This window comes from Gymnoscopelus braueri (assembly GCF_963280865.1).
Source record: "Gymnoscopelus braueri genome assembly, chromosome: 11".
Lineage (NCBI taxonomy): Eukaryota > Metazoa > Chordata > Actinopteri > Myctophiformes > Myctophidae > Gymnoscopelus > Gymnoscopelus braueri.
This window is the reverse complement of record NC_137613.1, coordinates 41,864,601-41,880,102: the sequence shown is the minus strand read 5'-3', so window position 1 is coordinate 41,880,102 and position 15,502 is coordinate 41,864,601. Positions and strand designations below refer to the sequence as shown.

Below are 15,502 nucleotides of genomic sequence, written 5' to 3'. Positions count from 1 at the left end.
CGCACAACCTGGCAACACTGCCTCTCCGACGCCAGGAAAGCATTGGGGGAAAGAGAGAAAAAACAACAACCGATACGATAGAGCTTTATAGATGCGGCCCAGCCTTGTGTTGTTGACACGTTGTTCATACACCGAACACACCGAGAGTCCAACGAGATTATAGTGGAATGTGTTACAAATGAAAGGAATGTCTGCCCCACAGTGCATTGATCTGAATCACGTAGTACGGGCTCGTGTGGTAGCTCTGGCATTGTGTGTGTGTGTGTGTGTATTTATGTGTGTGTGGTGTGGGGGATTTAACTAGGACCTTCCTCCTTCCTTCCGCGTCGTGTGTGTTTACGTTGATATCTGTTTATTTATGTTTTTTATAAGAAACGGATTAGGCTACAGAGTGCTTTGATGTAAGCACAACACGACGCAGTCAAATTATACACCTGTCAATTATAAGAAATTTCCTTGAATGAGAGGTCGTGTGTATTTTAAAGCATAATTGGAAACGATTGTCATTAGAAACCGTGCCTCCCCCGTGCATGGTGTGTGTGTGTGTGTGTGTGTGTGTGTGTGTGTCCGCCAAAGAAAGACGAAGAGTCGAAATGAAAACGATCGAAAATACCACGTTTAACAAGACATGGATACCCTGGCATGACAGACCATCACAGTCTGCTGTAATTCATTATTTTATATTTAGCTGTCATTGGTTTACGCGCCAGCGTTGCCTCTCCTTGTGAAGAAATCCTGCGCCTGTACTGCACACACACATGAATGGAGCACTAGTGTGTTCAGTAAATAATTTACAATGGGTGGCGTTTTTTGTCGATATGATTTGCTGGCCAGCATAATAATATTGTTTAAATGATAGTGATTAATGCGATATAAAAAAGGGCACCTTGTCTTTGCAGTGATTCAGTACACTATATGATAGGATGGGGAAAGCCATACTGCACACTATACACTCATTCAGCATTTTAATTCATCATCAAAGGGTTTATCATAATTCCTTTTTCTTCTTGGCGTGTCCATTAGAATATGTAGTAGGATGCATGTGAGAAACTGAGATAATGCGGAGATAACCCTATGTATAGATCATCTGTAATATGGACAGTAGAGACATTTTATTTTTGTTTACTTGCAGTGTCTAAGCATGGCCAACCATAACCTAAATAGAGGAATCCTGACAATTAACCAGATGGAAAAGGAACTGCCTTTGAATCACCTATTTAAAAAAGCCAATTAAGCAACATGAAATCTATTGCATTGGGCTGAAGCATTTGTGGGGGATGCATATCCCTCCCCAGGTGTGTGAACTACAATTCACTACTATTGAACCACCATTACAACAAACATAATTAGGGAGATTCTCTAACGTTCCTGTACCTTGAAACATGCACTCACTCACCCATCTCTCAGAATTACTGGTGTGATAGTTGCTGGTAAAATCAATCTACACCAGCCACTTCAGAAGGTAAATTGTCATTAAAGCCAATTCATCCATTATGTTTAAATTGGTTAATGCTAGATGATTTTGGAATCCATCTGTCACCCTGGCCAGCAGATGCGGAAGAGTTGGTTTCCTACCATTTTTATAGAGAAAGGATTTGACATCAGTGTTTGCAAGGATACACACAGCAGCTGGATGTCTTGTCATGTTATGGTTAAACAATAGGACCTCCCATGGTTTAGTTGTAGAGAATGTCTTCCCAAATGTGTACTCAGTGACCCAGCTTCAGTGGTTGGAACTTGGAATTATTTAGGTTTGACCCCAAAGAACCACACAGAATTATTTATTACCACTTTTATTGACAGATCGAGATTCGAGATGGACATAATCTGAATTCCCTGTTCCAAAAACAAAATACAAATGCACATGTGAATGTGATTTGTTTTGGTGGTTACACATTGCTAAACGTACAACTAGATACTACTGTCTTGTGAATGTCAGGTACGCCTTTGGCAGCAGACCCTTTTCTGTCTCATGTCATTGTGTAGTGTCCTAATCCAGGTGATTTGCAGGTGTGTGTGGGTGTGCACGCACGCTGTTCCGTGCTCACTCCTTGTAGGCTCTGACTCATCATCCTCTTGCTCAGGTTAAGCCTGTGTGTCAGTCTGGACTTGCGTACACACTGATATGACCAGTTCTTGGCCTACATAATACGGATATAGATTCTCTGTGTGAATCAAATTGATATTCTGACTGAGTACCCCAAAAAAAAAAAAAAAAACTCCCCCTCCCCGAAAAAAAGAAAGAGAAAAAAGAAGTTCATATTCAATTTACAGTGTGTGCAAAGTGAATATTGCAATGCTCATTTAATGTAGTTAGGGGATGGATGGACCCAAGCTGAAAGAGTCTTTATAGACACTTGCTTCCGTCCAGTATGTCTGCCATTCATCATGAAGTTCACTTACAGTGTAGCTGATGCATGTCACAGATGAGATGACCTAACTCAACCCCTCTCTTAAGGACTTGCATTATGAAGGAGGGGGGGGGCAGTGTATTACTGTATTGTTAAGTTCTATTATTTTGTTTGGTTTAAGGGGAAATAGTCAGCAAGAGGGTCTCCAAATCATGCTTGCTTGGTTATTTACCTTGATACACAGTATAGCAATTCAACTGACACACAACACTCATTCAATTAGTATTCTCCAAACGCTGTTTGCATTTTCTACTGCCTGGTGCAATGCCTCTTTAGTGATGATACTTAAAAATATAGCCGACAACAGCTTCACTATGTTCCCCGTACAGAACTTGTTGTTGGATACTAGGCTAATGTATTCCAAAATGTTAATGGTATATCAATTAGCATGAGGAATAAGTGTCAATTAAGACACTTGCTTTGTTATGTTATAGAGCTGAAATCTCATGTGTGAGAGATTGTTTTCTACTGTTTTGTGAAACTACTTGAGGAGCAGGAAGGTTTCTGCTGCAATTATAGAAGTGGATGCCGGATGGCTTTAATCTTGGTTTCCACATCTGTTCTAAACAGGTTGAAGTGTGAAGACGGTTTTAACCACATGAACCCTAGCATCCCTATTCTGGGCATGTCATGGGCTAACCTGAGCTTGTACTAGTATCTACTATTTTCTCCAAACAGATTTGGTGTAGAGGGAAAAAAGTAGGGGGCTAAGTACAGACCCTTGGGGGGGCCCTGATCAACAAAGTATATAGGTATTGGGGTTTAAGTGGTTAAATTGATATACTGTTGCTAAATTTACTTGCTGCTAAATGTAGAAACACACACACACACACACACACACACACACACACACACACACACACACACACACACACACACACACACACACACACACACACACACACACACACACACACACACACACACACACACAGTGGTTGTGTTTAGTTTCTCTTTCTTTGGGTTGCCCGCCATTATGGGGCAAACTAGGAGGAAAAGACGTGTTTGGTTGTTGAGAAGGGACGGGTCCTAGCATTCTGTGCAGTGACACACATGCACACCCAACATATACAGTTATGCACTTTAAGTCAGGGCTCCAGAGTACCACTGGTTTGGTGGCATTTGTTACTGTAAATCTGTCCAGTCCCACCTTTGACTTTCACTGGTGTTTTTTTTTAATTTAAAATCTAAAGTCATCATATTTTGGTCAAATGGTTGGCTGGTTTTGTTTGATTAGTTATTATCCTCATTGTCGACCTCTTGAACTACTCACTGGTGGCATTTGTTTGTGTCTCTCTCACACGGTATAGTATACTATGACTTTCTTCTGTGCAAAGTAGCAACCTAGACTGTTCGATTGTAAGTCATCATTGCTCAGCTCTCATACATTAAGAATAAGGAAGCATATCAACATGTTTTTCATTAAGAAAAATACCCCACCACCTCCTTAAGTTAACACCAGAGTCAGCAGAAACTGATTCCATGTAGATAAACTACAGGCACAGCCAGTACAGTATGCACTTTAAATGGGGGCACTTTTATGTTTGTTTTACATTATGTTAATACAAAATAATTGTTGTACCTTATTACTGTTTTAACAACATTTTTTGTACGTACTTTGATTTCATGTGAAATACCTCCAAAAAAATCCACTTTTCTGTGTGGCCAAATTCTGTGCTACTGCCACTAACTGAAAACTTAGTGGCAGCACTGCCACCAGTGTAAAATCTGTCCGGAGAGAGCCCTGCTCACTCATACCCGCCACCCTTGCAGCGTGGCAGCTGGTGTCTATATATAGGGACAGCACTGTTTTTGGTGAAAACGGAAGAGGAAGACCCTGGCCTAACCGTGCTCCACGTGCATGGCTCGCGTAATCCACAGTCCGTCCTGTAGTCAGTGAATACATGCAAAAGTGTACACTTTACACGTCAACATTCCTGTTATAGAACCTGACATGAATATGCCAAAAGTAGCCTACCTGCAGTATCCACCAACATGCCTACCCCCCACACACACATACTGTACTTTCAGTTTCCACCCTGAGCAGCTTGTTGCTTCTCTATTTGGCATAATTTAGCAGGGGGCTTTAGCTGGAGAGGCAGACTTTCCAGGCCTGGTAGACTTTATTTGATAATTTAAAGAAAAGGCAACAACAAGAAATGCACTCAAATGCTTCATTGGTGAACCGAACCTCAGATCTTCCGAGCATGTTGGCTCATTCATTTGCAGCCACCACTGAGTAAGAAACAGTAAACTTTATTTACTCATTTACCATCAAATGTGGCTTGCTTTCCAACCTAGCATACATTTAAAAACGGAGGTCTGCTTCTTTTTTTTTAAAACAATATATTTATTGGGATTTTCAATTATATAAACATAACATCAGTATGGCTCTTGTGTTAAAATGCCTGTAAGTAATCAAATAAAAACAGAGCAAATAGACATTACACAGATATACATACTATACATAGTAACAATATGAAAAACAAAACCGAAAAATACAATTAAAATACAAATAGGAGGTCTGCTTTTACCTTGATTTGTCTAAAAGGAAGTGTCAGATGGAATCCTACAATTCGGTCTTTGTAGCTTTTTATTTGTGTGCTGAATGAAAAATGTTATACGCCATGTAACCTAAAAAATGTTCACTAGTACATTCAAATTGTATACCTTTCTTGGTTGAAAAAAAAAACAGCCACCGACCATTGTCCTAGGTCCTAGGACAATGTCATGCTAATTGTCAATACATCCTCGGTAGCCCAACTGCCAACAGGTGGAACCTGCAGAAAAAGAAAAGAGAGATCACTGGAAATTGACGTTTGTCTTTCATAGTGTATTGTACGCAAAAACTAATTTGAAACCCCAAAGAATATTAATATTAGAAAGCAAATGGGCTTCTTTCTACAGAGAAGGAGGGAGGGAGGGAGGGAGTAAGGGGTTCTCTATTGGGGCCCAGGGTGGATGAGGGCATGTTGAGGAGCGTGTTTTTAGGAAACTATGGGGAGGGTCCCAATTATTGTCCTTGCTCTCGCGCTTCACTTGCTAACTGGAGCGTGTTGGTGCATGGAGTTCAAGACCCCCCACAGCCCCCTAGCTGTCAGTTGACAAAAGCATTAAGCGACTCTGCATCCCCTCCCCTGCCACCCAACCCTCGTTTCCATGCTACACTTTTGACTACCAGGAGTTCCAAGGCTACATCACGTACTCTTCCTGTTCAGAATTTTTAGAATATTTGTTTTTGCTTCCCACTTATATCTGCTAGCGTGCTTTTGAATTTAGACTAGAAATACATACATGCTGTTTCTTTTACACTACACAATTTTATTGATGTGCACCTACATGGACTCTTATGATATACCTTTCTCAGGTGATGGCTTTCATGTTTAAATGACGAGATGAAACGCCAAATTAGCGCTTGATGCATCTGACGTATCTTCACTGTTGCCAGTATCCTATGCTAACCTCTGCTAGGTTAGACGTTCGCTCTTGCACGACTGAAGCACCAGCTGAGTGTCCGGGTGGGGGATGGTATGTAACGACATAGGTAGCTGTGTGAGGTGGTCTGCGTATGCATATGTGTGGGATGGTGCCTGTGTGTGTGGTGTGTTAACGGTAAATCCCAGCCTCATGGCTTGTCCCCCCCCATATGGCCCTGCTGCTGTCTGTCTGAGAGGAGTTTGGTCTTTGTCTGGGCCGTGTAGGGTGGATGCCCTATGTGTCTGGGTGCGGCTGGGAGGGGCTGCAGGGTAATTGACGGTCATTGTTGAGGGAGCCCCTTGTTGACCTATCTAGTTCATGGGCCAGAGACAGGATCAATCAAAGTGTTCATTTATTTGTTTAGTATTTTACCAAAATAAGATGGAGTAGTACTAAAATGGTGATAAAAATACATTGAAAGTAGATATATATAATGAAACATTGTATGTACAGAATTATGAGCTCCATGATCTAAGTTAAACCATTCATTGCCCTATATATGTATGTGTGTATGTGTATGTGTATGTGTGTATATATATATATATATATATATATATAATATATGCCCATGGTTTACAAGCAAAATGAATCCCAAGCTCACTCTTTTTCTGATATCACTCTGTCCTTAGAACTGAGCTCCTTCATGCTGCTGGTAAATTCACGGAGCTTTGGGTGGGAAAATACTATAGATTATTGATTTGCATGTCAAGGCTGTTCATAAAAGACCATATAGGAGAACTTGGGTTGTTCTATTGCATGATGTACATATTTGTGATTCTAAATATGTTTTCTCTCTACTCCAGGCCCTCCTCAGGTTCCTACCCCTCCCTCTCTGTTCCAGCCGCCACGGCGTCCGGGACTCGGCACTGTGGGGAAACCCATTCGCCTTTTGGCCAACCACTTCCAGGTGCAGATTCCCAAGATTGATGTCTATCACTATGATATCGACATCAAGCCTGAGAAACGTCCCCGGAGGGTCAACAGGTAAATACACCGACACTGAGTGTCTGAAAGGCATTACATTTATACCGGATATATGGCTTTTTTTAAAAACACTGGAATTCATTAGGGGCAGCGTGTGGATCTCATTTTAAACAAGCTTAGTGCTTTATGAGCCTTCCAGTTTAGTAGACCTTGTATTGTGAATTTGTACTTCCATGTACTGTTGTTCTCATGTCTTACTAAATAAAGTACGTCAATCAATCAAAGCCATAGCTGAATGGTTAGTGAGCACGCCTAGGACCTCGCAGGGCCCAGGTACGATTCCAGCTCTCAGCAATGTGTCGAAGTGTCCCTGAGCAAGACACTTAACCCCTAACTGCTCCCCCTCTGCGCTCCTCTGTGGGCAGCACTGTGGGATATGATTGGTATAAAGATAAAAAATGTGTCAGTAGAGTACCTCTGAAGTTAGACAAGCAGAACATTTTCTAAATTTGAACTTGTAATAACCTAGAAGTAGTGATGCTTCAACATAGATTTTTTTCGGACCAATATCACAAAATATTTTTTCCCCTCCTGGTTTTGTTTTTTGGTCCTCACGAACGGTCAATACCAATGTAATCTTTCATGGTTATGGAAGGTTTTAAGTGCACCAATCTGCATTTTACAGATTACAGACATGAGAGAGAGATCTGATACCAGTGTGTGTGATGCATTCTAATGTGTAATGTAACGCTGTGAAATGATATCTGGAGCCGGATGTGAGCAGCATGTGAGCTGGTGCATAAGGGCATTTACAGTAGGTTGTACAGTAGGTAACATCTCTGGGCATGTCAGGAGAAGAGAGAAAATGCCTTGACACACCAAGCTGTCCTGTCCTGGCTATGACAATCTAAATCGGCAGATCAGATTGGGAGACATCAAGACTGTAAACATGTTAGATGGGGGCTCAGCCTAGTGCTAAGTTGAGAAATATTTTGTTTCCTATAAACGGAGGTGTTCATAACTGTAAAGGACCGGGTTGCATGTATCAGCAATGAGAACCATTTTGTTCTTAAGCAGTGTGAACCTGCTGAAATAGCTTTACCTATGAACGTGTGTATTAGGGTGTGAAAGGGTCTGTCCACTGGGTCTATCCAGAGTGTATATGAAGAAGAAAAAATAAAATTCATTAGAGGCCATATTTCCACATAGGAAGGAAAATGACTGCGTATAAAAGTTTGTGAGCTCGTATTTTATACCTGCAGAGAGGTCACTCATTGCATTAATTTCTCAAGCTGGGCCGTCCGTCTCCTGACATGGCATATTGTAGTTTGCTCGACCCACGTCGCTCAGGAATAAAGATACAAGGCAGGTCATGGACGCATGTCATTCATTTGTTGAAGCAGACATCCTCAATAACTTCATTCCACCGATTAATGACGTATAATGCTGTCACTTGGCCTCTTGCTGCACTTCTATCTGGGTAACGTTGGAGAGACTGCTGTTAACCCATTAAGACCTGCAACGCATCTGTGTCACTTTAGATTTCTTTGGCTATTCAAAAATAGCAGATATACAAGCTCATAGCGCGGCACTATGAGCTTGTAGATCTGCTATTTTTGAAAAATCGTGAAAATGTTTTTTTTAATTTTTCCCGAAAAACTTTTAGGATTTAGAACATTTTTAAAAGCGGCCTCAGGTCTTAATGGGTTAAGAGCTTTCATTGCTGGGGTGCTTACGGTGGTGTATGGTGCAGTGGTGAAAGTACCTTCCCACCACCACGGAGTCTGGGGGTTCGATTCCACTGCGGTGCGGGGTGTTTTAGGGATGAAAGCCGGGTAGGGAGGATAATATTTGTCACTGCCTACAAGCTGGGGCAGCACCTGTCAACAGGGAGTGTTGGGCGGGAGGAGTAGGACGGAGGCTCTTTATGTCCTCTCGGTAGGGGCTCCTCACTGGCAGGTGAGCCAGTGGCAGTGGCAACACATCGAAATGTGTGTGGGGATGAATTAATGGGCATAATGACTAAATTGGGGAGAAGGGAGTAAAAAAAAGACTGTGTATTGCTATAGTAGTAGCTGATTGTTTAAAATGGAGCTAGTTTGTACATTTTAACTCAGATTGCATGTCACACTGTTTGTTTATTTTCCCTAGCCTAATATTGTAGTTAACCATGCAAACATTTTTAACTGAGCTTATGATTTAGGCTAAATTTAAGAGGAAAAGGGACAAACGCGTATGTAGCTACACTTACACTTTCTGTCTGTAACATACCTGATCCAGTCACACTGTGTGTATGAGGTTAGAAAAAACTGTGTATATTTGAAAAGCTTTTGCTGCAGAGACATATGGAGCATCTCCTGTTCTAATATTGGACATAACATTTAGGCCTGTACTGTGTCATTATGGTTTGTGTGTGTCTTGACTTCTGTGTTCGTCATCTTGACAGGGAAGTGGTGGACACCATGGTGCGGCACTTCAAGATGCAGATCTTTGGAGACCGACAGCCTGGCTATGACGGGAAGAGGAACATGTACACGGCCCATCCATTACCCATAGGGAGAGACAGGGTAGGTCCTGATTAAACTCCTGCGCCCAGAGTCCCAGACACATGGTCAACTCTTTGGAACATCAAAATATTTGTGTTTTATTGCCTGGTTTGTACATAAATGCACACACCAGGAGCGTGCCGAATAAACAGTTCAGAAATGCTAATATTTCACATCAAAGTGTTAATTTGGTGATGACTCATTCATGCAGGTTGATGATTTTATTCGAAGTGAATAATCAACCTCATTCGAAAATAAATGAAGTTGCTTTATCGCTATGTAATCAGGGTCTGTGTGGATGTACTCATGACACTAACAGCAGTTTAAAATATGTGAATTATTCGCACAAAATTAAAGCTCCCAGTGTGTCAGGACCTTTATTCTTACCACTCTTACTTGGTGGATGTGAAACCCCACCCCCCGAGTACGACATAAGAGCAAAGTGGCGGCCGTTTCAATATGGCCCACAACACCAAAATCGAGTTCTCATTTAAAATTGAATTATGGTGGTCAATTTCATTAAGGGAATGGTAGGCAAGTAAATTGTTTTTGTCTTCAGTTTCACCTAAAGGTAACGGGGACATTGAGTTTTAGTTTCAAATAGACTGCCACCTCCCCTATCATTTACAGTACGTATAATGCCTCACTGCCTACGCCTATTCCTTATGGTTTTGTGTCTTCTCTTTCACTATCCCCTCCCCTGCCCTCTCCATCTGCCCTTTCTCCTCTGATTTATAAACCGGTAGGTGGATCTAGAGGTGACCCTGCCTGGTGAGGGAAAAGACCAGACGTTCAAGGTGTCTCTTCAGTGGGTATCTGTGGTGAGCCTTCAGAATCTGCTGGAAGCCCTGACGGGTCACGTTAGTGAGGTCCCTGAGGATTCTGTTCAAGCGCTGGATGTTATCACACGGCACCTTCCTTCCATGAGGTGCCTACCACTTTCCATTATCTAATGGGCCTTTTCACACCTTATTCATGAATGTCTCCTTTCCTTGTTCTATGCACAGGGCTAGCAATAATAACATATGCCATTGGATGTATTGATGTATAGATATGCCATGCCTATTTATTAGTTTGAATCATCTTTTCTTTCTCAGTCTTTCTTTGGCATTTGGAATTCTTCTCTGAGGATCTGCAATAAAATAACAAGAATAACAAATACGGCTTATTTTATATTATAAGCTAGTCTATTTTGCAAACAAATTTATTAAAATGTTCCCACTAGACTTTCAGATTAGATTCAGATTCAGATAGACTTGGGTTAGGGATGTTTTATTCAGTTCCTTAACCAGCCATTGTGTTTGGTGTGTCCAGGTACACTCCAGTGGGGCGTTCATTTTTCTCCCCTCCAGAGGGCTACTACCACCCACTGGGAGGAGGCAGAGAGGTGTGGTTTGGCTTCCATCAGTCCGTCCGACCTGCCATGTGGAACATGATGCTTAACATCGATGGTAAGGCCTTTAGGGTAATGTGGGTGTGCACTGCTATTGATGCAAATGATATTCTATCAAATGTATGATGGTTACATCCTGTCCTATCATGCAGTTTCTGTCTGTTGTGCCCTGCAAAAAGAACTCCATTCATGTGTTTGCATGCTGGTAATCGATGGCAGTCTGACTGATTCTTATGTGATGACAATGAGATGTACACCCAAGGAGTATATTGAAAGAGGAGAGGTCACACAGAACACCTCGTGGGCACTGTGAGGCAAGCAGGACTGGAACCGATAGTTTGATGGTATCCATTGAAGTCAATGGGAGCCGTGTGGACAAGCATATGATATAAATAAACAAATTATTTGTAATTATTGCAACCTTTGTCAAATAATCGGCACTATGTAATTGTAATTAGGTATCTAAAGAGACAGTTGACTGTGGACTGTCTTAGCCCATATTGCCCATCAGAAACGAGTATGGGCTCTTTAGATGCCGTACCTCAATGTAATGTATCTGACCTCTCCTTGTTCAATATACTTGTGTAAACCATGTCACTTCCCCCACAGTTTCCTCCATTCAAGCCTAATACAATGAATAATTCGATTGAGCGTTTCTCCCATCCTGCAGTGTGGACTGCTTTCTGTGATCATATGTGAATTTTAAATTATTTTAATTACTAATTGATTTCTTGCAGAGAACGAAAATAGCCCCACTGTTTAGAGTTTAGACACCTTAAAACCTTTTCAGTCATATTTTCAAGGTGGAACAAATAACTTGCAATGGACATACTTAACAGGTGCAGCCAAAAATGTCAATCATGATGACTAGAGTTATTTTCCTGCATGCTTGATTGATTTTTGTGTTTCCTACAGTGTCGGCCACAGCATTCTACCGTGCCCAGCCTGTGATAGAATTCATGTGCGAGGTCCTAGACATCCAGAACATCAACGAGCAAACTAAACCGCTTACAGACTCTCAGCGTGTCAAATTCACCAAGGAAATAAGAGGTGGGCCCAACTCCCAGTTTAGTGGTGGGTGTGGGCCTTCAAAGCAATCTCAATATTTATTTTGTGCTTCTGCATTACACACTTGCACACAATTGCACTGCATCCACACGATACATGTAGGTCTTAAAGCACACCAACGGTGGTGCATGTTTCCACCTGAGGCTTAGGATAGAAAATGTTATGATGGCTCTCTGTACAATACATAATTGGTGAAATCTGATATGTGACTCATTGTGTACCAAACGAGACATTACACAATGTCTTGGTAAACTTCCTAAGTTATTTTTGAATTGGCCACACAGCAGGCTTCTCTCTCTAACCTTAGAGCCAAGCCAGTCTTGCTCAAAGTAGCAAACGGCAATTCTCATCAGACACCTCATGTGGTCTGCTGGCATTTTTCTTGAAATTGGTTTTATCCTCAAATGGATACATTGACATTTTCACACTCACCGCCATGCTGTGACATCAGGTTTCTACATTAATTTTGACCATATCCTTCACCTATCACAAGCCATATGATGGCTTGTGATGGGTGAAGGAAAACGACCAAAAAAAATCTTGTTTGTGTGTGAGAACAGGTCTGAAAGTTGAAGTCACACACTGCGGCCAGATGAAGAGGAAGTATCGTGTGTGCAATGTCACACGACGCCCTGCCAGCCACCAAACGTAAGAGCTTCCCTCTACATGCATACCCAAATGGCAGCGTTGTCCATGAAATGTAGACCTAGTGAATGTAACATTTCTTTCCCTTCACATTACTGTAGACTAGAGTTTAATGGCACTTATCCACATCATCCGCACAGTATGTACAGGACATTATGACACCCTTTTTTGTCCTTTTTTCTCCTCGTAAAGGTATCTTGACCTTTTTTAGCTACTACTCTGGGGTAGGTATGTACGTTTTGTACTTAGACAGAGCTCTGAGACGGCTTAGCAATAAAGTTGCGGAACTGAAATCGATGAAAGGCAGGCTTGTATTGTAAATTCAGAATAAATCCAAAGGCAGTGGTGATGTTTTTTTTGTTTTTTTTTGCACAATAAAAGCAGTACATAAGTTAACAATTATTAAAAAAATAAGTGCAGGTGTTAAAGAAACCCCATAGAGGGCTTATACAAGATTCTCACCTAAAATAATATACAAGTAGTAAGTTGGACATAGTAATTAAACATAAGACACGATAAACAATAATGTTGCAAGCTATCTAGCTGAAGGATAACAAAACTCATCTATATTATTATTTTTATGCCGTTGAACAAAGACAGCATCATTGCTCTTTAACACTGCCCACATAAATTCTTGTTTCAGCAATCCTCTCTCCCACTCTCTTTCTGTGACTCCATTAACAGCACTGTTTATTGGAGACACAAAGCAGGCTGCACACCATGGGTCAAATCCAATGCTTTCTGTCCTGTACTATACTGTGCAGGTGATTTTGAGAAGTGCAGACATTTTTTAATTTATACAGGATTTGTAGTGCCCAATAAACAACATTAACTCATTTTTGTTGCAATGTCAACTATATTATATAGTTAGTTTCTATGGTCTCGATTTACTAGCATGATTTATTGTCTATTTCTTTAATCCCCATGTACCATTTAATTAACAGGTTCCCTTTGCAGCTAGAGAATGGCCAAGCCATGGAGTGCACTGTAGCTCAGTATTTTAAGCAGAAGTACAACCTGCAGCTTAAGTATCCACACCTGCCCTGTCTTCAAGTAGGGCAAGAACAGAAGCACACCTACCTTCCTCTGGAGGTGAGAGGAGGGCTCTTTGACTCATAAACACACACACAAACACGCGCCCACATACAGTTATGGTATGCGTAGTATTATTTATTTGTTTTTTATTCAGGGTTTTCTTGACATAAGACTCAGATTCATCTCTAACACAGGTGGCTGTTTTTATATTGTCTACCTACATTTGACTGGTCATTGAAATTTCATATGAAAGGGATCAGAGCTACAACATGAGATACTGTATTGCTTTGCAATACAGTATCTCATGTTGTAGCTCTGATCCCTTTACATATCTATTCATATTTAGTTTATACTACAGCCAACAAATGAATAATGGTGGATTTACTCCAGCTACTGTGGCAGGAAAATGTATTTGCCCCAATGACACTTTTCTTTATTCGCTTAGTTATTTCAGATCTTCAAAGAAAATTGACAACCTGAATAAACAGAAAATATCGTTTTTGAAATGATTATTTGATTTATTGAAGGAAAAAGGTTTTTGAAAATGTATATCACCCATGTGAAAAAGAAATTGCCCCTCTAAATGTAATAACTGGTTTGTGCCAACTTTAGCAACAACTACAACTTGTTTAAGACATCGCTGTGGAGGAAGTTTGGCCCACCCTTCTTTGCAGAATTGCTTTAATTCAATGACATTCAAGGGTTTTCGAACATGAACTGCCCATTGAAGTTCCTGCCACTGGCACACATTTGAAGATTCTGGATCTATTTAAATCATTTTTGATTACACTCCTGTAAAGTGCACAGCTGTGGGAGGACCAATTAGTTGCATTGGATCACATATATATTTTACCATAAGCACCCTAACAACATGTAATGTTACACTCTGCAGGTCTGTAACATAGTTGCAGGCCAGCGCTGTATCAAGAAACTGACAGACAACCAGACGTCCACCATGATCAAAGCGACGGCTCGCTCTGCCCCCGACAGACAGGAAGAAATCAGTAGACTGGTGAGTGATGGCTCCCTCGTGCGGTGGGAGTGTGAACTGCTAGTAGAAAAGCATTTGCGAATTGCATTGCAATTTGAACTGAAAATCAATTTTCATTGTTTCCCTTATGTTTATTAATGCTTTGTATGCATTTCTCTCTTTCTCTTTCTTTCTCTCTTTCTCTCTTTCTTTCTCCCCCCCCCCCCCAGGTCAAGAGCAACAGTATGGTTGGGGGCCCGGACCCTTACCTGAAGGAGTTTGGCATTGTCGTGCACAATGACATGACTGAGGTGACGGGCCGTGTTCTCCCAGCACCCATGCTTCAGTATGGGGGCCGGGTGAGCACAGACACTGGGAGAGACTGTGGCAGGGTGAGTACTGGGCATGGGGTTGCACTCTGGGGGGTGGGACACTTAACACACTGGGAGGGATGCACGGATGAATCCATCACAGGATGAATGCTGGGACATGGGGGCAAGGTGTTCCAGGTTGACAGAGCTCAGGTTAGACCAAATTTATAATTATATGTTAATCCATTTGAACATTTTTTGCCACGCATGCATTAGTTGATGTGATTCCCTGATTGGAATCAAAACACGTTTGTTGGATGAGTCGTTTGAATTAGTGCATGTATATTCATTTAGCCATTACAGGAGCTTCAAGAGTTTCTTTGGGGTTCATTTGGCCCAATGCCTGCTGGGAAATGTCCCATTCTGATGTCTGATCACCTCCCACTGAAATGTAGACTTATGGCTTTTCTCAGTATTTGTTATCAGTACAAATGCACTTTCATCACCGTAGAACTGTATGATTTAGTGCTGTCAGTTTTCCTCTATAATCCCATTCGAATTTCAATGCTTTATTATTTTTAATAGTCGAATATATTTGAATATTTTATATAATACATAGTTATATAAAAGAATGTATAGTTATAATATACAATAATAAACACCCGCGTGCACACATACAAATGTTATAGTAACAGGCTAAACAAAATAGTGAAACCAACTAT

General features: G+C 41.2%; 1 protein-coding gene across 9 annotated transcripts in view; it reads left to right on the top strand.

The window, feature by feature from the left end:
* ago4 (argonaute RISC component 4) overlaps positions 1-15,502 on the top strand; it is a 30,158-nt gene that overhangs the window by 668 nt on the left and 13,988 nt on the right. For 5 of the 9 annotated variants that reach the window (XM_080443172.1, XM_080443176.1, XM_080443171.1 and 2 more), the window contains exons 2-10: positions 6,692-6,872; positions 9,259-9,379; positions 10,105-10,286; positions 10,673-10,809; positions 11,667-11,825; positions 12,380-12,467; positions 13,409-13,556; positions 14,392-14,511; positions 14,700-14,861. In XM_080443172.1, the coding sequence (XP_080299298.1) occupies positions 6,692-6,872; positions 9,259-9,379; positions 10,105-10,286; positions 10,673-10,809; positions 11,667-11,825; positions 12,380-12,467; positions 13,409-13,556; positions 14,392-14,511; positions 14,700-14,861 (1,298 nt within the window). The remainder of the gene's footprint in view (positions 1-6,691; positions 6,873-9,258; positions 9,380-10,104; positions 10,287-10,672; positions 10,810-11,666; positions 11,826-12,379; positions 12,468-13,408; positions 13,557-14,391; positions 14,512-14,699; positions 14,862-15,502) is intronic. The other 4 variants (XM_080443178.1, XM_080443177.1, XM_080443175.1 and 1 more) reach the window with 1 other exon arrangement.